Below are 24,645 nucleotides of genomic sequence, written 5' to 3' on the forward strand. Positions count from 1 at the left end.
TACTTCCATAATGTGATGTATGTCCAAGAAACGGGATATTCAACTAAAATAATTAAAGTAGGACGGGACTTGATTTTATCCAGAGGGAAGGGACTGAATAGTGAGAAGTGTTCTCTAGATGAATGGTAGTTGGAGGGGAGGGGTTAATAAGAGGGCTTGGTGACATAATCCAAAAACGAAAGCAATTTCAGAGGCGGAGCAAGTTTTTACTTTTTTGATCAAATTGTTTTTGAAACATTGAACCAGGAATGTGTATTAAGAAAGTAGTCAAATTATATATTTTTTTATTTCACTACCTGTGTAAGAGTGTTCCTCCAATGTTTGTCCCAGGGGTTCATTCTTATTAGCAATAACAGATTATATATAAAAAAAATCTTACATTTACAACTAAATTGCAACTTTTCACCAGACCACCATTATTAATTTTTCGTACTTTTCAAATGCTTTCAATATTAAATCCATTATAAAAAATACTTATACAAAAATGACCTAAACCTAAACTTTGAGGGAAATAAACAATTAGTCATTTCTATCAGTTTTGACGTTATTTCCCGCACACCAAACAATTTTGTCCCAATTAAGTTTTTTCAAAAGGTAGTGTACTTGTTTTTTTGTTTTTTTTCTCCCCTTTTCCCAATTTTCTCCCCAATTCGGAATTCCCAATGCGCTCTAAGTCCTCGTGGTGGTGTAGTGACTCGCCTCAATCCGGGTGGCAGAGGACAAATCTCAGTTGCCTCCGCGTCTGAGACCGTCAATCCGTGCATCTTATCACGTGACTTGTTGAGCGCATTACCGTGGAGACGTAGCACATGTGGAGGCTTCACGCTATTCTCCACGGCATCCACACACAACTCACCACGTGCCCCACCGAGAGCCAGAACCACATTATAGCGACCACGAGGAGGTTACCCCATGTGACTCTACCTTCCCTAGCAACCGGGCCAATTTGGTTGCTTAGGAGACCTGACTGGAGTCACTCAGTACACCGTGAATTTGAACTAGTGAACTCTAGGGGTGGTAGCCAGTGTCAATACTCACTGCGCCACCCAGACCCCCAGTTAGTGTACTTGTTAACCAAGTGGACAAAAGTGTCAGCGAAGAGCATGCTTGAGATGAAATATGAGACAAATGATGTTTGATGAAAACAAAGAAAAATCAAGGTAAATATACATTTTTATTGGGCCTTTCTTAATATTTAATTTTGCTAAATTATGCAAAAAAAATTATATTAAATAATACGATATTTAGGATACATAAAATGTTAGCTATGAAATAGCCTTAGCAAGATAAGTGTCTGCAATTTTTATTTGACAACGTTAAATATCAACGGAAACGACACACTGGTGGGAATTTTCAAGACAAAAATGACATAAATCTCATCAAATCATAAAAGTGTGATTTTTTTTTTTTTTTTTTTTTTTAAATTTTTTTAAATTTTTTTTTTTATAACAAGACTAGACTTCCACTGAGCTGAAAATGCCATAAGTGTTTGTTCATGTTGCAGTCTGTTGTGTTGTATGTGATGTACGTTTGTTCCTGTATTCAGCCGTGTGGAATGCGTGTGTTTGATGCAGGCATGCGTTGCAGCTGAACGTCATCGCCACGCAGCAGCTCCTCTCTCTGGCGAAGCAGATGCAGCACCTACAGGCGTTCATCCACATCTCCACCGCATATGCCAACTGCAACCGCAGACATATCGATGAGGTCGTCTACCCGCCACCCGTTGAGCCCAAGAAACTCATTGACTCGCTAGAGTGAGTTCAGTTTATTAACATTACATGAAACTGAGTTACAATATTAACGGTGGAAGTGAACACATTTATCAAATTGATATGCCGTTAAATAAATAAAGTTTATTGTGCAACCTAAATCCCAATAATAACCCGAAAATACGAAGATTTGGTTCATAACGAAGGACTTTTAAATATAAACAAGCCTAAAATACTCCGTTACAATGCTCTATATGTAAGTATTTACCAAGTAAAGATTTTTAACAGCCTATAAATTGGACAGATGAAGGGTTTTGTGTATAAATATTTCATTATATGAGGTTTAATGAGGAATAAAGTTTGTTATTCACAATATATTGTTGTAGACGTTTCCAAAAAGTCAATTTTTTCTTTGCATGCTCTCGTTTCAATTTAGAATACTTGATTAATCAAAATAACAAAATATGCAGTGAAGATAAACAAGGGGATTAATATTGTTAATGATGAAGGATTTAGATACAGCAAATCCCCACGAAGTGTCAGTGATTGTTTTTATTCCACCTCTAGAGGCCGCTGTTATGCTGTAGAATCCTCCACACGGTATAATAAATTTTTTTTAAATATCGGCAGAAATTTTTACCGGTAACCGATAATTCTAAAATGCAACTAACAGCACAGATAAAATAATACAACTGATATATCGGTCTACCTGAGATTTGAGCAGATAACCACTATCTCAAATGCAACTATTGGCATCCATAAAATGCTAAAACCGATTTATCAGTCTTCCTGATATTTTTGCCGATAACCGATAGTTCTAAAATGCAACTATCAGCACCTATAAAATGGTCAAACTGATATCTGTCTACCTGAGATTATTGCAGATAAACAATAGTTCTAAATTGCAACTAGCAGCACTGGTAAAACCGATATGTCGGTCTACATGATATTTTTGCAGTTAACTGATCATTCTAAAATGCAACTATTGGCACGATAAAATGGTAAAACTGATATATCGGTCTTCCCGAGATTTTTGCAGATAATGATAGTTCTAAAATGCAAATATCAGCACCGATAAAACCGATATATTGGTCTACCTGATATTTTTGCCGATAACCGATATTTCTTAAATTCAATTATCAACACCCATAAAATGGTAAAACGGATATATCGGTCTACCTGAGTTTATTGCAGATATCTGATAATTCTAAAATTCAACTATCGGCTCCAATAAAACTGTAAAATCGATATATCGGTCCACATGATATTTTTGCAGTTAACTGATTGTTCTAAAAGTCAACTATCGGCATGATAAAACGGTAAAACCAATATATCGGTCTTCCTGAGATTTTTGCAGATAATGATAGTTCTTAAATGCAAATATCAGCACCGATAAAACCGATATGTCGGTCTACCTGAGTTTATTGCAGATATCTGATATTTCTAAAATTCAACTATCGGCATGATAAAATGGTAAAACCGATATATCGGTCCACATGACATTTTTGCAGATAACCAATATTTCTAAAATAAAATGGTAAAACTGATTTATCGGTCTGCCTGTAACTGAAACTACATAAACTGAATAAATAAGTTAATTATTTCACTCCGACAAGGCATGTTGAATTAGGTTGCTTAATATTATTGTGTATTATTTGTCTTTTTGTGTAGATGGATGGATGATAGCATTGTCAATGACATCACACCGCGACTAATAGGTGACCGACCCAACACGTACACATACACCAAGGCGCTGGCGGAGAGTGTGGTGCAGCAGGAGAGCGGCAAACTCAACATTGGCATTATCAGACCGTCCATCGTAGGTGCCAGCTGGCAGGAGCCCTTCCCAGTGAGTGATGGATCTACTGTCAGATGCTAGAATATAATGACCTCCTGACCTCTCTTACAAACTCTGAACTATCTAACTGTCAGAGCTGTTCATGTTTTATAACAGACAGTATATTTATAATGTGGAAGCAGTTTGTACTCCAAAGGAATGTTAAATATTAAGCTCACACAATCTTCTGTTATTGGACTTATCAGCTTCTCCAGATGTCATGTACTCAGTTATGTGAGCATTTCAATATACAGGAACTGATGTGTGAATTGTTCTGGCAACTTCCTCTCTCAGCAGTCGCCTCTTTTTTGGTTTTTATTACAGGGCTGGATAGACAACTTCAATGGACCAAGTGGCATCTTCATTGCTGTATGAAAGAATCTGTCTTTTTATTAATTAGTCTTATATAATTAATCATTTAACAGCCTCTTAAATGCCTCAATGAGTCTAATGCACATGACTGTTTGTACAGCCTGTTTGGTTAAACAAATGTATATACTGTATTTGTATGTATTGTTGTAGGCAGGGAAGGGAATTCTGCGAACCATGAGAGCTAGTAATGACGCTGTGGCGGATCTAATTCCTGTGGACATGGTTATAAACCTGACGCTGGCTGCTGGGTGGTATACCGCGGTACACAGGTGAGCACTGGCACTCATATAGCATAAACAAAACACTTTCTCTTGACTTGTTTGAGACTAATTAGCTTGAAATATCTCTCTGCATTTACATATATCTGTTGAAGAGGGTCATGGCAGATAGAGACTTCCTAATTGTAATCTTCACATTGCAGACCAAAAACTGTACTAGTGTACAACTGCACAACAGGCGGCATTAACCCCTTCCACTGGGGAGAAATTGGTACGTAATGCCTTTTTAACAATTTTGTGGTATTTGGAATACTATACATTTAGCAGGCTGCATACTGCACAGTATGAACGGTATGCTGCCTACTATTTTTAATGTATAGTATGTGCAACAGTACGCAACTAAAACTGTATATGCACACTTTTAGGCCATTTTGGTTCCTTAAGTATTTTTCCCCATTATATTTTTTTCCATAGGGATTGCATTAAATCCTTCATAAGAGTTCTAAATCATGAACCAAACCAACCAAAAAGACTTTGTATTTAATGTCTTTGCTGAGGGAATGAACTACAATCCCATGCAAATTACGTAATCGAATTAAAAATGATGAAAACAAAATGTATCGATTTGAAGTTGTTGGTTATAAGTATAGAATCAATCTATTTAAAATATATTTAAAGGGCCGTTGATCGTCCACGCAGTGGCAGATCACAAATAACAACACAGGATCGGTACATCCGAAAATCACACCTGCGGGACAGCTACAGGATGGCAACAACAACTGCCTGAGTTACACCAGGTATGCACAATCCCTCCATCAGTGCTCAGACTGTCTGCAATAGGCCGAGAGAGGCTGGACTGAGGGCTTGTAGGCCTGTTGTAAGGCAGGTGCTTACCAGACATCACCGGCAACAACGTCGCCTATGGGTACAAACCCACCTTCACTGGACCAGACAGGACTAGCAAAAAGTGCTCTTCACTGATGAGTCGCGGTTTTGTCTCACCAGGGGTGATGGTCGAAGGAATGAGCGATAGATACATCGAGGCCTGTACTCTGGACCGGGATAGATTTGGAGGTGGAGGGTCCGTCATGGTCTGGGGCGGTGTGTCACAGCATCATCGGACTGAGCTTGTTGTCATTACAGGCAATCTCAACGCTGTACGTTACAGGGAAGACATCCTCCTCCCTCATGTGGTACCCTTCCTACAGGCTCATCCTGACATGACCCTCTAGCATGACAATGCCACCAGCCTACTGCTCGTTCTGTGCGTGATATCCTGCAAGACAGGAATGTCAGTGTTCTGCCATGGCCAGCGAACAGCCCAGATTTCAATCCCATTGGGCACGTCTGGGACCTGTTGGATCAAAGGGTGAGGGCTAGGCCCATTCCCCCCAGAAATGTCCGGGAACTTGCAAGTGCCTTGTTGTAAGAGTGGGGTAACCTCTCTCAGCCAGATTGGGCAAATCTGGTGCAGTCCATGAGGAGGAGGTGCACTGCAGTACTTAATGCACCTGGTGGCCACTCCAGATAGTGACTTTTCTTTTGATTCTTTCAATTTTGACAACCTTTGTTCAGGGACACATTATTCCATTTCTGTTAGTCAGTCTGTGAAACTTGTTCAGTTTATGTCTTAGTTGTTGAATCTTTTTATGTTCATACAAATATTTACACATGTTTAGTTTGCTGAAAATAAAAGCAGTGGGAAGTGAGATGACATTTCTTTTTTTGCTGAGTTTATATTTTGAAACAGTGGCAAGAAATCGTTTGTTAACCCTTTGGAACTAGCTGGCTTTCTGCAATAACTGGTCATAAAATGCGATCTTAAGTAGAGACAAACACAATGTGCTTAAGCTAACAACACACAAACCATTATAATCTTTCATGTCTTTACTGAACACATCCCATTAAACATTTATAGTGCTGTGGAAAAGTAATTAGTATCATCCGAAAGCTTGCATTGTCCTATAGTTTGCTTTAGCAAATACTACTGAATATCTGAAACACTACTAAATGCTATTGTGGATTTACGTATTTATATTTGCTTGTTAGAGCATCACGTGATGTCCACATTCAAAAGGAATCCTCTGGAACAGGCCTTCCGTCGGCCCAACGCCAACATCACCTCCAATTACCTGATCAACCAATACTGGATCCTCGTTAGTCACAAGTTTCCTGCCCTCATCTATGACTTCTTCCTGCGACTGTCTGGACAGAAACCACAGTGAGAACTCTAGAGTGTCATAAGTGTACACTAACTAAATATATCATGCTTACAGTATCCCCAAAAAAGCATTTGGGCTCTTAAGTCACCAAAGTCTGAATGTCATTGCATTAGAATACATGCCACTGTTAAGAGACACGTTTGTGCTTTGTGTTTTCATTCAGAATGATGCGTATTTTCAACCGGCTGCACAAAGCCATCGGTCTGCTGGAATACTTCAGCAGTCAGGATTGGGAGTGGAACTCTGACAATATCACGATGCTGATGAGTCAATTGAGTCCAGAGGACAGGAGGGTAAAATTGTACACACTTTCCCAATTTGCCGATCAAACTTTAAGAATAAAGTATGTACTTTGCTGGTGATCGAAAGGACATACTTTTGAGCAGGGTTGGGGAGTAATGGATTACATGTAATGGGATTACATACAGTATTTAAAATACTAAATATTAGTAACTGGATTCCACTACAGTCACAGTTTAAATGTATATTTAGTCTTCAATTGGTAAACATTTATCCATTTATCCTTATAACATTCATACGAGCAGATAGAGGGCGCTTTTACACTGTTATAAGTGTAAAGGACTGAAAAGATGTTTATGACATTATTCCGGATGTTTCACTTTGAGAGGCTAATAGAGAATCCACATACAATCAGAAAAAATGTCATTGTGTATGTAACGGTGGCCAGCTGATAGATAGGCCTTTAGCCTCCTTGTTAGCGCACCCGCCTCCCATGCCGGTTTGAGTCCTGTACAGAGTGGGGCGACCAGGGCTGGTCACAGTGGTGCCGTGACCCGGATGGTAGTGAGGTTTAGGCGGCTGAGTGCAATGGACCAGCTGATAGATAGCTGTGCAATGTTTATAAACCTCACTCTCCTGACCTTGAGGTGCATTAGCGACTGACGCTAGAGGCTGTAGCCTTTAGCCTCCTTGTTAGCGCACCCACCTCCCATGCCAGAGAGCGGATAGAACAGGAGTGTCACATGTACACTATGTGAAGGTTTTAAAGTAAGTTTGGAGCAGTAGAAATAGTTAACCTTGTAGTTAACCTTTTAATGTAAATTGTGATGTGAACGTTTAGTTTTATGCTAAAGTGCTATTTCTAGCTCTTTTACATCCGCGTGTTACCGGCCACGATTAAAAAAGATTTTTATCAAGAAAATCCACGTTCGTTACAAATCTGTAAATATATATATATTTTCCTCTAGTAAGACATTTGATATTAGTGCAAAGAAATACTGCAACAACAACAAAAAACTTTGAATTGTTTTCCTTTTAAAAAAAAACAAGATACATTTACTAGGCTTTTTCTTTTTTCAGAAAATGTATTTTTAGTGTATTGTGCCTCACTGTACCGGCAGATTCGTTTTTCACTTGTTATTAACTTGTTTATTGTCAAGACAATTAATAAAAATCTGCCAGTTCCGAAGAAGTAATCCAAGGTATTTAGATTACATTACTTACCTTGAGTAGTCTAACAGAATGTGTTACAAATTACATTTTACAGAGCATCTATTCTGTAATCTGTAGTGGAATACATTTTCAAAGTAACCCTCCCAACCCTGCTTTTGAGTGTGTAGCAAAAGAGTTTGTTACACTACAATGCTACAACTTCTACAACTGCTATTCTTCGTCTTCACACGAACCAATTCAACAGGTCCCTCCTTTATTTAACAATAGGGTTACTGTGTTCATTTCATTATAGCTACAAGATGTAAACATACGTGTTAACAGGAGTTTAGTGTGATACAATTAACATTTTGCACAAAGGCATCATTTACATGTGGGACGGGTGGGACACATCCATACCACTTTTTGCCTTTGCCGATTTTGTCCCCACCACTTTTTGGCACAGGTTTCGTCAGGTAGGTGTCTAATGCAAAAGAAGCATCTCCAGTTCTTGTGCAGAAGTTTGTATTTCATGAATGTGTTATAAGTGGCGGTCCGGCACTGGACTTTATTTTTAATATTATAATGATCAGTGGCATTAAGTGACAGCGGGCGGCAAGGTTCTCTCATGCATGCAGACGTGCACTTTACACACCAGTGAAATCGCAGGCAAAATGCAAAACAGACGTGCGCCCGCTCATGATGCATCCACTGTATTGATGCAATCTTCGTTTACCAAAGTAAAAAAATTATCAAATAATTGTGACATTAATTGTATATATCAAACCAGCAATTTGACATTGTTTGCTTATACATATATATATATATATATGTGTGTATATTTTTGTGGTGGGCATGAATGGAATGCAGAATGAGAGATATACATCCAAAGCCTGATTCGATGTGCTTTTTCAATAAAATAATGTACAAAATTTTAACCAAGCACAAGATGCTTATATTCAGAAAATACTCATTATATATGGTCAGTAACAATATAATCTTTATTGTCACTTGTACTATATCAAAATCAGCAAAGAAAAAATCTTCTACCTCAAGAAATGCACAGAAACAGTTGGTGGCGGTCGATATATAGTACATTGCACAGGATTTTCAGGATCTGGATTATCAGCAAAATTGATTGTTAATGATTAAAAAAAAATCGTCCCCACCATTTTTTAAAACAAAGTGACGCCCATGATTGTGCACAATAACAAATACATAACATTTTGCATACAAGATGTTGAGGTAGTATTGTGTTTAATTGACCACGTCACTTCTCTTTGTGCTCATTCAGACCTTCAGCTTTGACGTTCGTCATCTGAACTGGCCAGAGTACATCGAAAATTACTGTATAGGCACCAAGAAGTACGTTCTGAACGAAGACATGTCCGACATTCCTGCCGCCAGACAACACTTGAGGAAGTACGTCTTTTACTTGGAGATGTCACTCTCAGCATCAGTTTTATAATGCTTGATTATAATGATTTATTATGCTTTGCTGATGCTTTTCTACCAGTGTGACTAACAAGACTAATGCTAGTCTATAATGCTAGTATGATGCACACTTTTAAGTGCTGAAACAAATCTTAGTGCCAAGTTCATTTTGCATGTGGCATCAGGTTAGCAAGCATGTTAAGTTTTTTATGTAATCAAATCTTTGAATTATGAATTGTCTCTTTCCTCAGGCTGAGAAACATCCGATACACATTTAACACAGCGTTGCTGGTGTTTATCTGGCGAGTCTTCATCGCACGCTCGCAGATGGCACGAAACATCTGGTACTTCGTTGTGAGTTTGTGCTTCAAGTTCCTGTCGTACTTCAGAGCGTCGAGCACGCTGACACAATGACCCCAGACCACAGGAAGTGTGTACCGTCCTCTGGGTACAAGAGAGGCGTCTTCAGCCAATGACACACACTCGATCCACACTGATGCTTCTTTAGCTTTCCTCCCCGGACGCTTGTCCAACCCAACCCCTTAACGCCGTCTTGATGACGCGTCCACTATTTTTTAAAGGTGTCCTCTTTTATAACGACTGTCCTTAAAACCAGTTATATATGCAACCGCGTTTTCCAGTGTTTCTTCACGTTTAATCGCCATCCAAAATCTGGAGATGTTGCCTTTTTGAGACTTCTGATGACGTTAGCCTTCTTATATACAGACAGCGTTCCATCATTGGATGTTTTTTTACCTGGAGCTTAAACGAGTGTACTTTGAGGCTATCCATGATTTACCACTAAAAAGCTTTGGCGATTTGGCGTGTGTTTGTCCGTTCTAATGTGTCCTCTGTTCTAATGCCATTTAATCAAGCCACAAAACTCTTTTACTACAGTGTCATGTGGCACAACAGTCAATAGTTAGACATTTTGGTTCTGGTTTATTTTTGTTTTGTTTTGCTTTCTACATTTAAAGGGAAGGACGAGTAAAACTGCAAAGTATCTGATGCTTATATAACATGCCACTTTTTTTATGTGTTGTCGCTATGAGTTACTACAACTATATGACCTTCAACCTGAAGTTACATTTTTTTTATTATTGCATAAAGAAAATAAAAACTTAATGACCATTACTATTTTTTCTTAATCATAAAAATAGATTCCTTCACTCAAAAATATATTTTAAATTTTACGCATTTAAATTTCATAACAAAATTCCATCAAATTAAATTGAGTACCGGTAAACTTTAACAAATAACGAAATAAATAAAAGCTCTAAATATTTAGTTTTATTAATAAAGTTGTGTTACAAATTTCACAATGGAATTTAGAATTTTGATGGAATTTTGTTATGAATTTGAAATGTGTAAATCGTAAAAATAAACCAAAATATTTTTTGGAGTGTTTACTATAAAAAATTATTTTAAGATTTCAGTTTCATATCAAAAATCCATCAAATTTAATTGAGTACTAGTAATCTTTAAGAAAGAAAAAAAGTTAAATAAATCAATATTTTAAGTTTTACTGATTACATTTTTTTCAAAATGACACAATGGAAATTTGATGGAATTTTGTTATGAAATTTAAATGTGTAAATTCTAAAATAATAATACTTAAATATATTTTTTTAATGTTTACTATAAAAAAATTATTTTAAGGTTTCAATTTCATAATGAAATTCCATCCAATTGAACTGAGTAATCTTTAATAAAATAAAATACAATATAAAGATTTAATAATAACATTTTGTTAAGCACTACACAATTCAATTTCATGCAATTTTGTTCTAAATTTGCATGCATAAATCATAGAAAATAGGTTAAATATATTTAAATAGAAATATAACTATACAAAGAAGAGTTTCCTCTACTTCAAGAATATAAATATATTTCTTTTCAGATAATATACATGAATGTACATATGTATTTTTTGCGAGGGTGAATCCAATGGCTGGTTAGGCGGTCTATGTCCAGAAATGACTGAGGGCTTCCCATATTTTTAAAGAAAAGGGACAAATTAAGAACAAATACTTGGAGGTACTGTTTATTTTGAAGCGTTGAGTCTTGATTTCAATGCCTTTTTAATAACTACTATTTAAAGTGCCCAATTTTGAATTAAAAGGGACCGTTTTTTGAAACTGGTCACATGACACTGGCCAACATCTGATTAATTTTTGTTTTAAGTCAACCTGAATTCAAAATTGACCTTGTTTGCACATTCCTGATTCTATCTGTGCATGTTGTTCCACAGAATATAATGTTTGTCTCCGTAATCTTTTATCAAAATGTATTAACTTGCTTCGCCTCTGAAACAACCTTGCGTTTGGATGACCTTATCAAACCCACTTTATTTTCCAGTGGTGCCACTCACATTTTTTCTCATTGAATTTTCTTTCTCCTCCGAAATGCATCACATTAATAAAGTAAAATGTGTTGTGAACATACTTTCATGTTGACTTTAACATCAACCCTTAAAATAAGAGGAAGTTTCACTTCCTCGAAACTAACACAAAGATATTTTATAAGGGAACGTCCCTAAAATATATTCAACTCTATGAAGCACGGCCTGAGGTTATTCCTTTCTAGATACACTTTTGTTAATTCTATTATTGGTAATTTAATTAAATTTCAGAAGCACGTTTATTAACATTTGCTATTTAATGCTTGTGAGATAAACCAAAATATGTGTATTTATCAAGTTTTCTGAATCAACAGTGATCAAATATAAAATCGACTCCCAAGATTACATTTTCAATTGTAACTTTAATACGTTTTTACAGCATCCAGACGGCAGGATTGACACTATTTGGACAGGATCATAAGTCTTGCTCTAGTGGAGTTATTAACTATAGAAACAACAGGCAGGACTTTCATTTTTGTACACTGTCCTCTTGTGGTCTCTTGCCAAATTGCACTTTTAGATTGCAGTTTTTAAGAAGTGTCTGCCTTCCTTTTGTCTGGTCTTTTGTATGTTTAGCACACAGTATTTATCATCAGCAACAACAGCACGTCTTCCTCAGCTTAGTTGTGAGTCTTTTGTACAATAGGCGAAAGGTCATTTTATATGCAATAAGGGAAGCTTGTTTGGTCTTCTGCACGTTCTGCATCAGTCTCGGTCGAAAAAGCACACGCACTAAAATATCCTCATACGACTAATAGAGCAATCCAGAGCATGAAATACACAGCCATGTTTTCTACTAGAATCAACCACCTTGATGTCTTAATAATGAACACCCCTTGATTTGAGTCAAGCTGAGCTCTACTGCCAATGTGATATCTACAATCTTAAATGTTTGTGCTCTGCCACAGAGACATATGAAACATGTTTTTACAACATAATTAGTGTTGTACAATGGGGTATTATCTAGACCGGAGGTTCTCAATTGGTTTTACATTACACCTCATTGGACCAATGGACCTAACCAAACCAAAAGACCCTATCAGGACAGACCTGTGAGCCATTATTGGGTCACAACCCACCAGTTGAGAACCACTAATCTAGACTATTCAGCTCTTTGGAGCAGAGTACTAAAGTTATTGTTGTATTGGGTTATTTGAAATATATCGATGTAACAGTGGTGTGTTTTCACCTTTAAGTTTTCTTTCTAATTCAGAATCTACAAATGAGGCCATGAGAAGGCAATAAAAAAAAATTTTTTAATGAAAAACGTGTCTTTTTTTAAAAAAGTTGTTTCGTCCCCTGGTCACATGTTTAGCATGTTTGCTTTATACATACAGGATTTACGCAGCAATGACGTAGTTGCTAGCATGGATTATGATCTTCCTCTACTCAACACTTGTCTAAGGTCGACATTTTGTTCTGTCAAACTTGTCAGGTTGAGCTCTTTGAATGAACTGTCCTTTGATCAATTGTGTGCTTGAGCATTTGTTGCAAAGATTTCATGAGAAAAATAAAGAGAAATTAGTTCACATGTACTGTATGCCTTAATTGCATATAGCACAATGACACACTGATCAGTCACATGTTCAACTAATAATCCGCTAGAATAAGTCATCAAAATGAAATGTGTTGCAGATTGGCCTACAACACGAAGTTGACTCACTGAACCCTGTGTAATTTCTGCTTGTATAACTTTAACTTCGCTAGTTTTTTTCTCCAAGCTACATGAACCCATAGGCAATCGTTTTCTATTAATACCACTGGATTAGTGAATGATTGGTGATTTAGAAAGGCATTCAAGTAGCTGAGGTCTTATCGTAATTAGCAGAATTCTGTCAGATAGAAGGGTCAAATATTTTTGTGTGATTACCACTGAAGTATAAACTGTATTTGACCATTGGCATAATCATGTTCCTTTGTATCACACTGCTCTCTCGCATGCCATGTCAACGCTAGTGTAAATAGCTCATTGGCATTATCTTGCAACTCAAGGTGATTAGCAACCTTGGAAAACTGCAGTACAAATGGCCTAAGGAGTGGAGGAATCCACGGTATTAAGTTTATTATGCTTAAGGTGAAAATATAAACATTTAATAGGTGGCTTAAACTCTGGAGCACCCAATTAAAGGTGCTGTAAGCGATTTTAGCCATTGTACTTCCATGAGACTGAGCCGTTGAGTTAGTATGCCCCCCTTTCCCAAAACCCAGCACTCCAAAAAGATACAAAATTAACTTATTTAGACCATCATAACGCAGAAACTGATGTTAAAAACAACAGAAGCAAAATAGCGCCCTCAACTGACAACTGTTATGAGAAACATAGCATAAAAATGCCATAACGCTTCAATAATTAGCTGAAGCTACAACAATACAGTAAGCATGTGCAAAATGATTGACAGGTCAAAAGCGTCGGAGACCGCGGACCCATTTTGGTTTTCGGTTTACAGAGTCTAGCTGTCACATATACCTCATGACACTTATTTAATTAATTTATTTCAGGGAGTAAGACATTTTTTCATACCTTTACATGATAAAATCGCTTGCACCTTTAAAGCAAGAAAACAAAATCGTTCGGAAGAGCAAGGAACCGGTAAGAGACACGAACAAACAAAATAAGATTTTACAACAGTGCTTTTTTGCTAAATATGTTAACTAACTAATGATTTAAAAATGCATTCTAGTAACAATATAAATGTATTATGGTTGCAGTTTTGCCTGGCTGATCGCTTTCTATGATGTGCTATAAAGTTAATCTTCAAGTAGCATTAGTTAGATTAGATTATTTCTTGACCATGCATTTAGTATTTGGTCAACTGCCAAATTAATTTGTTTTGTAAGTGTAATAAGCAAGATAATGTACAGTCAGCTGGCCATGGCAAACTAAATCCCTTCAAATAGAGGCTACGCTTAGTATTGCGGTAGTGGCGGGAATTTTGATTCCTCTCACGCAGTAACTTTTTTTTAACCGTTCGCCGACAAGATTTGTTCAGATTCACTCTATTCCATTTAATCAGATTACATATACCAGTAGATAACAATAAATCAGCGTCTTTCATGTTTTATGAGCGAGTCAGAATCTTCAATTGATTAATTTAAATGTTTTTCTCACCCGAAGCTTGTCTTATTTTCCTGTACATAAGCTCCAGAACCATCTTACACCTACAAATATATATATATATATATATATATATATATATATATATATATATATATATATATATATATATATTTAATCAGCTTCATCAATAACAACTTTGTCAACTGTCAACTCATCATGAAAAGACTTGAGTTAATAGACGACTTCAAAATCTTGGGCTGACGTTTTATTTACTGTACATTAGCGCCATCTTGCTTTGAGGGATAGACACGAGCTCCTAAATTACATTTAGTTTAATATTATGTTGTTTTTTCCAATGTGTTATCCACGAAACGATCCAAAAACACTTCGAAAACCCCATTGAACTGACTGTAAGTACTATATATTTATCAAAGCCTGTAATTCCCGCCAAAATTAAAAGATGGCTTTATTATCAATAAGGAACAGCAGGCTGTGGTTGTGCAAGTTTTGCTAATTTTTGGTTTCTTGGTTACGGAGTAAGTTGTTAGAATCAACATTTTGTCAACACATGACATCTCTTCTGTACATCTGTCTATGGAAAAAGGTTATCTTGCTTTGTTTTCATTAACTTCCACACCAATGCATAATTGTCAAAACAAAAGTAGTGTATTGTGGATTATTGTTTACTGTATGTGTGTGAATTTATAGCTGCATAATAGATCTACTGATATAAATGATCATATTAATGTTAGTAACTCAAATGCTCACAAACTATAATAATTACTCATTACGTCTACTCATTACTGGCATTCGCTCTGCTGTGCATTGAGCCTAAAACACCCTTAAGTGGTGACCGTATTCACAATGTACATTATTGAACATTCTTGCTTGATTTTCATGTTCATTTCACTGGATGTCTCAGTTAGCTGCCCGTCCATATAACAATTTTTTTCAGACTGGTAGTTTTATTTTGCTTAAGTAAATATAACTTGTATTTAATTATACTTTTAAATGACAAAACGTGCAAAAAGCTCAGCACTGCTGACCCTTATGGTACGAATGCTATAACCTGTAAACATGAAAAAAATGCCCAAAAAAAAATGCGCTGCTCAAGCTTGCGATGTGAAACGGCTGTGAAAGTGGAAAACCAGAAGAAGCTGACAGTGCTGTTCACACTAGAAATTTTCACTTAAATGGTTACACTGAGGTTAAGTTACCAAGTACTGACCTAGTTAGAAAACTGATTTGTACTTGAGTTATATAACAGACATTACCTTCTGACCCTCTGCAGATAATATCTTGAGTCTTTCAAGATATTAAAATCTCTCTACATTGACATTGAACATTATTTTCAGAGTCCATCTTATTAATTGCTGTAGGTCTCAAATCAAATCAAAATCAAATATCTCTATGGCATTGTTGAACTCCTACACAAAGGTTTGGAGGATTGAGTGACCAAGTTGGGTCCAGTTTTCTTTGCCTTCGCTTGCCTTGTAATGACATCTGCTCTTTAAAAAACCTAGCGATGGTTGATAGTTTCATACGTTGGATCTTCTGATGTCTGTGAGGACACATCTGTGATCTTTGCATTCTTGTCTGCTTGATCTTCCTTGGGGTCCATCACAGGTGTTGAGATGTTTTTCTCTGCCTTTGATGCTCCTGCAGAATTATTTTGGATCACGGCATATTCAGCCGTCAGAGACGAGAAGCCGATGATCTCTCCTGATGCTGGTTCAGTGTTTGTGAAGTCAATGGAGGAATAATGGAGAGATTCTTGAGTGACATCTCCACCATGTGACATCATGACTTTATTACCATAAACAAACTCTCCTTCGTCGTCCTGTACAACAGCCTAACATGGACGAAAAATAAGGTAGAATCAGTTGATAGGAACCTTATTACAGCAAAACCCTTGAGTCAACATGTAAAATGAATGTCTCCGAGGATTTATAATGCATGAAATCAAGAGTGTTTAACTCACTCTTGGAGTCAGAATGAGTCCGGTGTTATCTTCTTGTCTAGTCTGTGATGGTTTGAACTTCTGTCTTCTGGAAAAATAATTTTCAGGTTTTTATATCGGATTCTTATGCAGGATGTCATTCTACTTGTCTGTCCTCAAAACTCATATGTACCATGTACTCACCGTATGCAGAAGAGAATGATGCAAAAGATCATCATCACTGATGCGCCAATAGCAACTCCAACCAGCAGTGAGGGATGATGGAAACCTAGAGAGGAACAAAAGAGTGTTTGGAAATCATTAATAATTGTCCTGGAGGGGGCCTTGGGAGCTCAGTGGTAAAAGACGCTGGCTACCATCCCCAGAGTTCGCTAGTTCGAATCGGAGGACGTGCTGAGGGACTCCAGCCATGTCTCCTAAGCAACCAAATAGCAAACTATTTAGATATTAAAGAGATTGCTATGTTGTTTTTCTTTCCTATGAGAATCAGATAAAGATATTGTTTTGTGCAGCTTGAAATAGATCAATCAGTGAAACTCTGAACTAACCTCGAGGATCCTGTGGAGTTAAAAGCAGGTGAAACTGTTGGCTGGCAGTGCCATGAGTGTTAATGCTGAAACAATGTGGAGTGGGCGTGTCTTTGAGTGATTGATGGATGGTGAGGATGCTCCTCAAGCTTTTGTTCTTAAATTGCTCTTCACTGATGAGCATCTCCGTAGAGTTAATAATGGGGCGTCCAGACAGACGCCACTCCAGTGTAGGAGACGGATTTCCACGAACCTCACAGACACACACGATTACATCACTTCGTTTACAGGAGGAGGTGGAGATTTTAGGTGCATCTGAAAGAGAGAATGATCATTAACGTTATGATGATGGTGTATTATGATGAGCTCTAGACTTCAAAGCCGAAGTGTGGAATTTCTCCGGCACTAGCGGCACCAAACAGAATTGCAAAAGTAATGAAGATGAGTTGCCAAATTATACAGTACACTTGTACAGACTTCAGGACTTACAAGTAACATTCAAAATGACACTGCTTGAGTTTTGTTCTCCATATTTGTTCTGAGCTCTACAGTAGTATCGTTCATTGTGTGTTGTGTCAGTTGTATTGATGGTGAGATGTTGTCCAGTCTGCAGGTGTTCTTCAGTGTCTCTGTACCAGCTGTAGTTTACTGGGTTTCCATCACTGATGCAGGTTAGAGTCACTGAACGACCCTCCAACACAGAACCAGATGGATTTACAGTCACTGATGTGTTTTTAGGGGCATCTAAAAAAAACAGTTTGAGGAAGTGTTGATTTCTTTTTCAGGACTTAGTGGATACTTCACAGCTTCATTGTAGCCGCAAAAGAAATGAGTTCAGGCCTTAGACAAGAATCAGTCTTTAACCATAAAAGAGAGAGAGAGAGACCATAATAGTATAATGAAAGAGAAAACGAAATATCATATGCAATTTTTTTAAGCTGTGGTTACTGTTATTTCCTGAAAATTTACAAGATTGCACAACATCTTGGAAAAACACATTCATCAGTTTCATGTTATTAATAGTTTGTTAAAAGTTACTGAATTTATTAGTGGCCTTAACAACACTGAATTTTAAGCTCTTAATTTTTAAGAATTTTAAGGAAGGACTTTTCAATTAAAATCATGTACTTAAAATAAATGTTAGCCACGTGACTGATACATTTACCCATTAAAAAAGGAAGGATTTTTTCAGTTCTTGATTTCCAAACACCTCTGAAATTTCGTAAAGACAGATACAGCAGCAAACGGAATTGTTTAAAAAAAGTGTTTATATTCTGCCTAAAGATATTTGAGGAACTCTTGACAACTGATACAACATTAAAACTTTATAAATTTAAAAAAGAAAAAAAGGTCACTGGTAAAATTAATATTGGTAACATATGATGCCCTTCTTTAATAATTTTCATATTTATTTAGCGATAAAGCAAATAATGTTAATAACAAATGTTCTACTTAGTCTTTTGCAGACACTTTCGCCATGTCTTTAAAACATTTTTTGAAAGAAATATTCCAGGTTGAATATAAATTAAGCTCAAATAATAGTTTTTTAATTGATAGCATGCATGGATTTCCATCACTGATGCAGGTCTTATCAGAGTCATGGCATGCAATAGACTTCCATTGTAAGTGCATGCTATTTTGTAGAGGAACCGATAACACTGAGACTGATTCAGGCAAAAGGTCAGTGCTGGCATCACTAGATCTCAGTGCTACTTTTGACACTGTTGAACACTATATTTTCCTGGACAGATTGGAAAATTCGGTAGGGCTCTCTGGGATGGTCCTCAGTTTGTTCAGGTAGTATCTTGAAGGGAGGGGTTGCTATGTGAACATAGGCAACTATGAATCTGAGTGGACATCCATGACATGTGGAACGTTTGCACCACTCCTGTTCAAACTGTATTAGCCCCCACTAGGCCAAATTATGAAAAATAAAAAAAATTGTGTACCATAGCAAAGCAGACCACACACAGATTTACCTGTCGCCTTATCACCAAATGACTACAGCCCTATAGACACTCTGTGCTAGTGCACTGATTAAATTAACAGTTGGATGTGCCAAAAGTTTCTAAAGGCAAAAAAAAAAAGGTGAAATTTCCAAGATGAACAAGATTTGGTCTTAAGCCAAAAAATTTAAGCAAATCTTGGTGTCATTTTGGAGTCAGACCTTAGTTTCAGTAGTCACATCAAAGCTATAACTAAATCAGCCTATCTCCTCAAAAATATAGCGAGAATTAGATGTTTTGTATCCAATGTGTTCATGCATTCATCACCTCTAGGGTGGACTACTGCAGTGGTCTACTCACTTGCCTTCACAAAAAGACCATTAGACACCTGCAGCTCATTAAGAAGCCAGTTTCTAGGAGTCTCACCCGAACCCAAAAATCTGAGCATATTACTCCAGTTCTCATGTGTTTACACCGGCTTCCAGTTACATTTAGAACTGAATTTAAAGTACTATTACTTCTTTATAAATCGCTCAATAGCCTAGGAACGAAATACATTGCATATATGCTTGTTGAATATAAACCTAACATACCTCTCATATCATTAGTATCAAGTCAGCCAGAAATACCAAGGTTTCGCTCAAAACACGGTGAGACAGCATTTAGCTAGTATGCCACCCACAGTTGGAACCAGCTCCCAGAATGTGCTCTAACAGCCACATATAAGTCCAGATTGAAAACACATCTGTTTAGCTGTACATTTATTCACTGAGCACTGTGCTGCACTTACCGTTTGCACTGCATCATTTTCTTATAAATGTAATTTTATTTATCTCAAATTATTAATCAAAAGAAACTGTTATTATTATTAGTTTGTGTCGATGTAGTGACACTAGAGTTTGCCCTTTGGGAGTCCCACACACCTCTGATTTTTGAGAAAAGGCCAATGAGAATTGGCGAGTGGAATTTGCATGCCACTCCCTTGGACAAAGTAGCCGGAATCCAAGCACTCGTTCAGGTTTCGTACTGAGGAGCCGAGACAAGGTCCCAGCCATTTCAGCAGGTAGTTCAGTGATGTGGCAGGAGGGGCACAATGTCTCATTCTCGCCATCAGGGAATGGAGGTTACCGAGACTCAGAAATTCCTTGGAGCTCTGACGTCACTGGACTTCCTGTTGCTGACAGCACGCTGCACAAGTGTTTGTGTTTGTAGCCTGCTTGGGCTGCTCAGCATTGCTTATTGTTATTCTCGTACGTTCATCATTTTATCCTTTGTCATTTTACCACATGTTTCAAGTTTTCCACTTTTCTACTGTTTCATCTGTTTGTATTTTACCTGTTGCTACTGGCGCCTAGCTCGAGTCTGTGTTTGTAGCCTGCTAGTTTTTTAGCATCAATTATATATCTGTTTTCAGCTTTTAATCCTTAACATCTGCCATTTGTCAGTGTGCATCAGGTTTTCCCCCACATTATTCTCTTATTCAACTGTGTACATTTTCCACATGCATCCACTTTCTATTTTTATCGTGATTAAACAGCGTGCATTTTTCAGCACGCATCCGTTTTTCTCCTCTGTGTTACGCAGATTATTGCATTGATCTCAAAGCACCGCTTATCAAGAACAACCAACAACAACAAACAATTGCGTGAGGGAATCACATCAATCTCAAACCCTCACTGCTCAGGAACAACCAACAACAACAAACAATCGCTGTATGTCATGGCATCCGCTCATGTTATTTCTTCCTGCATTGCATGTCACATGTTTACAATAGCCTCCTCCGGCAGCAGAGAGGGATTCGGGTGGGAGACATGACATGCAATTCTACCCGTCCATGATGTCATAACCTAATAAAAATGGGTATTTGTTAAAAATATATATCTTCATGTTGTTCCTCTGACAAGATATTATTCCAGCATACCATAGCTGTAGTTGGTGTATAAAGACCTCTACTTCAAATTTTTATCTAAACATCAAAATTGTCATGTGGTGTGACTGTCCGGGATATGTGTGACCTTACTAATATGACAATATATATCAGCAAAGTATAAATAATTGATAGATTTACAGTTTAAGTAACAGAATTAGGATATTTCAACAGACACAGAAAGTGTTGATGTCTGTGTATGATTTTAAAGCAAGTTCTGGCCAAATACATTTTGTCTGTAAAATGGGCGTCATATGGTGTGACACTGCAATTTATATTTTGAACGGGCAATAATTTGGACATCATTATGATGAAGAGGTCCACACTCAACCAGGAAGTTGCAGTGTCATCTCTGGATTGGTTTGCAAGGTCAAGAGGTGAGTTCTGGCTTAATCATTTTTAATTAAAAAGCTCTGTATCTGATATGCTCACTAGTGGTCAATGTTTTGTGTCTTATGGTGTGACATTATTTACATAAAAATGAAACACTTTTATACAAATTTTACTTATTAATTCTTAAAAATCATTCCTGCCATGTGGTAATTTACATGCTAAGTATAAGCTAGCTGTTTTTAGTTAACCAAGAGATTAGCTTAACTGAACAAAACGTCATATGGTGTGACACTGTATCATATGGTGTGACTGTTTTTCTAAGTCACACCATATGATATATTTGTCACACAATATTACATACACCTTTTTTATTGATAAATAAATAACTATTCAAAACATATTAAATGAATTTAATAGTGAAAATTAAATTACCTATACAATTAATGTATTTCTTTTCAATTTTATACTTAATTTAACCATGTTTCACCATATTTGCAATGCTTTGCCTGTTAAAAGATGCAATGTTTTGTCTGTCAGGCAGAAATGTCAAGTAAAGAGAGGACACAAAAATACAGGGAAAGACTCAACGCTGACCATGAAAGGAGAGAGGAGGTCCTGAGGGAAAGGAGGAAAAAGTAAAGAGATCATGCCAGTTCACACAGAATAGACACCTACTATAGAGATGAAAGTTTAGGCCACAACATAGTGTAACTTCAACACATGATACTATTATCAAGATGGTGAAACTGAAAGGAACGAAAATATCTTAATTACATATTTTTCATTACCAGGTATAAAGAGAAGAAACAAAAGGGAAAACTCAAGGCATTCAGTGTACAGTCTCTTCCTCCTTCAAGACAAGAAAAAATGAGATGTGGAGAGATGCAAAAAAGAAATACAGAAAAAGGAAAAAAGAAGTGAATGCCATTATGAACCTAACCCCTCCATCTCTTGAAGCATCAGCTTTCGGCTTTTCAGCTTCAACTGATGTTTAAAGATCCCATGTGAAATGCACATTTTTGTTTTTGTTTAAAGATTCATTGGATAATGCAAATGATACATTGTATGTTTTTACTGTATCTGGTTTTACTAATATCTATGAATAGAGACTCCAGCCACTATTGTTAATTGCATTTCGGGTGCCAGAGCGTCTGACATCAAATAAAATGTACAAGTGCTGGTTAATGCTAAACGTAGATTTTCGGCTTCGGCAGTCGGATGTCACTAAATATAATGTTAAAGAGGTGTGTGAATTTGCAAAAATGATGTCAGATACTGTAATATGCTCTAGTCCCCTCCCTGCTCGTCGTGGTGACAAGGTTTATGGTAGATTAGTGTCACTGAATGGCTGGATGTCTGAGTGGTGTCTGGAGAATAGAATAGGATTTATAGACAATTGGTAGAGTTTTTGGGGTAGACCTGACCTGCTAAAGAGAGACGGTATTAATAATGATAGTATTTGACTAACTGGGGCCCAGGTCAGGAAGTAGACAAACTGGTTAATCCAAACGTTTGCTAACTACTTTGAGACATCACACAGGTTGCATACAACAACACCACATAGAGACAGTATCACCTAGATATCTCATAGAGACTGTGTCGTTCCCTGAATTACCAACAACAAAACCCTCACTAAATAATTTAGAAAATATTTGATTAAGGTCAAACTTGAACAAAACAAACAAATTAAAGATAAACATCCTATAAAAATTGGGCTACTTAACATTAGATCTCTTTCTACCAAAGCAATAATTGTTAATGAAATCATTACAGATCATAGTTTGGATGCGCTCTGTTTGACCGAAACCTGGCTTAAACCGGATGAATGTATTAGTTTAAATGAATCTACTCCCCCAGGTTATTGTTATAAACATGAGCCTCATCTGAAGGGTCGAGGAGGAGGTGTTGCTACAATTTACAGTGAAGTTTTTGGTGTTACTCAGAGGACAGGATATAAATATAAGTCTTTTGAACTAATAATGCTTAATGTGACACCGTCAGATATAAATAAAAAGTATCTGTCGTATTTTGCCCTTGCTACAGTGCATAGATCACCCGGGCTTTATTCTGATTTCCTTGGTGAATTTGCAAATTTTTTATCAGATCTTGTAGTTACTGTAGATAGAGCTTTAATTGTTGGTGACTTCAACATTCACATAGATAATGAAAATGACACATTGGGATTAGCATTTATCGATATTCTCAACTCTCTTGGAGTCAGACACAATGCAACAGGACCAACTCATCGCAGAGTTTTTTAACTAAAAATATGCAGTCTACTCTAGCACTCTTGATAGTATCGCCCTCCTTCCATTAAAGAAAATTTAAGAAATAATCCCTCCAACATGGTACTATGATCACACTCGTGCTCTCAAGATTGGAGCTCAGAAAATGGAGCGCACGTGGAAGAATACAGCACAAGAGTAATGACATGAATTTCTTTACAGATAAAATTTAAATAATCAGAAATAAAATTGGAATAATGCAATCATCTCTCATAGCACCTCAGAAAACAGTGTTTCATAATTTAACTCACATGCATCTTCAATCCTTCGCTGTCATAGTTCATGAAGAGCTAACAAAACTTATCGAAACATCAAAAGCCATAACATGTTTGTTAGATCCTATACCAACTAAGCTCTTAAAAGAGGTATTTCCTGTAATTTCAGAACATCATCTTAGTATCATTAACTCCTCGCTATGCTTAGGATATGTCCCAAGAAACTTTAAAATGGCAGTTATCAAACCGCTTATTAAGAAGCCTGGAGAACTGGCTAATTATTGAACGATTTCAAATCTCCCATTTATGTCAAAAATACTAGAAAAGGTAACATCCTCACAAATATGTTCATTTCTACAGAGAAATGGTATATATATGAACAATTTCAGTCAGGATTTAGGCCTCATCACAGTACAGAGACTGCACTTATCAGAGTTACAAATGACTTCTAGTGCTTTTAGATCTTAGTGCTGCATTCGACACGATAGATCACAACATTCTCTTGAATAGGCTAGATAATTATGTTAGCATTTGTGGAGTTGCATTAGCTTAGTTTAGGTCCTATTTAGCAGACCGCTACCACTTTGTAAATGAGGAATTGTCAAACCAAACAAAAGTAAAGTATGGAGTGCCACAGGGATCAGTTTAGGGCCTCTGTATTTCTCCTTGTATATGCTTCCCCTGGGAGATATTATCAGGAATCGTGGAATAAGTTTCCACTGTAATGCTGATAATAACCAAATTTATATATCTTCAAAACCTGATGAGATTTCACAATTCTCCAAATTAACAGTGTATCAATGAAATAAAAG

At 36.9% G+C, this 24,645-nt stretch overlaps 2 protein-coding genes across 2 annotated transcripts in view; one reads left to right on the forward strand and one right to left on the reverse strand.

Annotated features, from left to right (window-relative positions):
* The window catches only part of LOC127637525 (fatty acyl-CoA reductase 1-like), a 35,166-nt gene extending 24,666 nt beyond the window's left edge, over positions 1–10,500 (forward strand). Inside the window, exons 4-12 of the mRNA XM_052118617.1 lie at positions 1,575–1,754; positions 3,381–3,558; positions 3,871–3,915; positions 4,069–4,187; positions 4,340–4,407; positions 6,186–6,357; positions 6,522–6,651; positions 9,042–9,169; positions 9,433–10,500. Coding sequence (XP_051974577.1) covers positions 1,575–1,754; positions 3,381–3,558; positions 3,871–3,915; positions 4,069–4,187; positions 4,340–4,407; positions 6,186–6,357; positions 6,522–6,651; positions 9,042–9,169; positions 9,433–9,595 — 1,183 coding nt within the window. The 3' untranslated portion in view covers positions 9,596–10,500. The remainder of the gene's footprint in view (positions 1–1,574; positions 1,755–3,380; positions 3,559–3,870; positions 3,916–4,068; positions 4,188–4,339; positions 4,408–6,185; positions 6,358–6,521; positions 6,652–9,041; positions 9,170–9,432) is intronic.
* A 4,322-nt stretch (positions 10,501–14,822) lies between these two features.
* LOC127637236 (B-cell receptor CD22-like) overlaps positions 14,823–24,645 on the reverse strand; it is a 157,510-nt gene continuing 147,687 nt past the window's right edge. Inside the window, exons 9-12 of the mRNA XM_052118193.1 lie at positions 17,149–17,380; positions 16,784–16,868; positions 16,622–16,688; positions 14,823–16,492 (exon numbers count right to left, since the gene is read on the reverse strand). Of these exons, the coding sequence (XP_051974153.1) occupies positions 16,160–16,492; positions 16,622–16,688; positions 16,784–16,868; positions 17,149–17,380 (717 nt within the window). The 3' untranslated portion in view covers positions 14,823–16,159. The remainder of the gene's footprint in view (positions 16,493–16,621; positions 16,689–16,783; positions 16,869–17,148; positions 17,381–24,645) is intronic.

Source organism: Xyrauchen texanus, chromosome 45, assembly GCF_025860055.1.
Source record: "Xyrauchen texanus isolate HMW12.3.18 chromosome 45, RBS_HiC_50CHRs, whole genome shotgun sequence".
In the NCBI taxonomy this organism is placed as follows: domain Eukaryota; kingdom Metazoa; phylum Chordata; class Actinopteri; order Cypriniformes; family Catostomidae; genus Xyrauchen; species Xyrauchen texanus.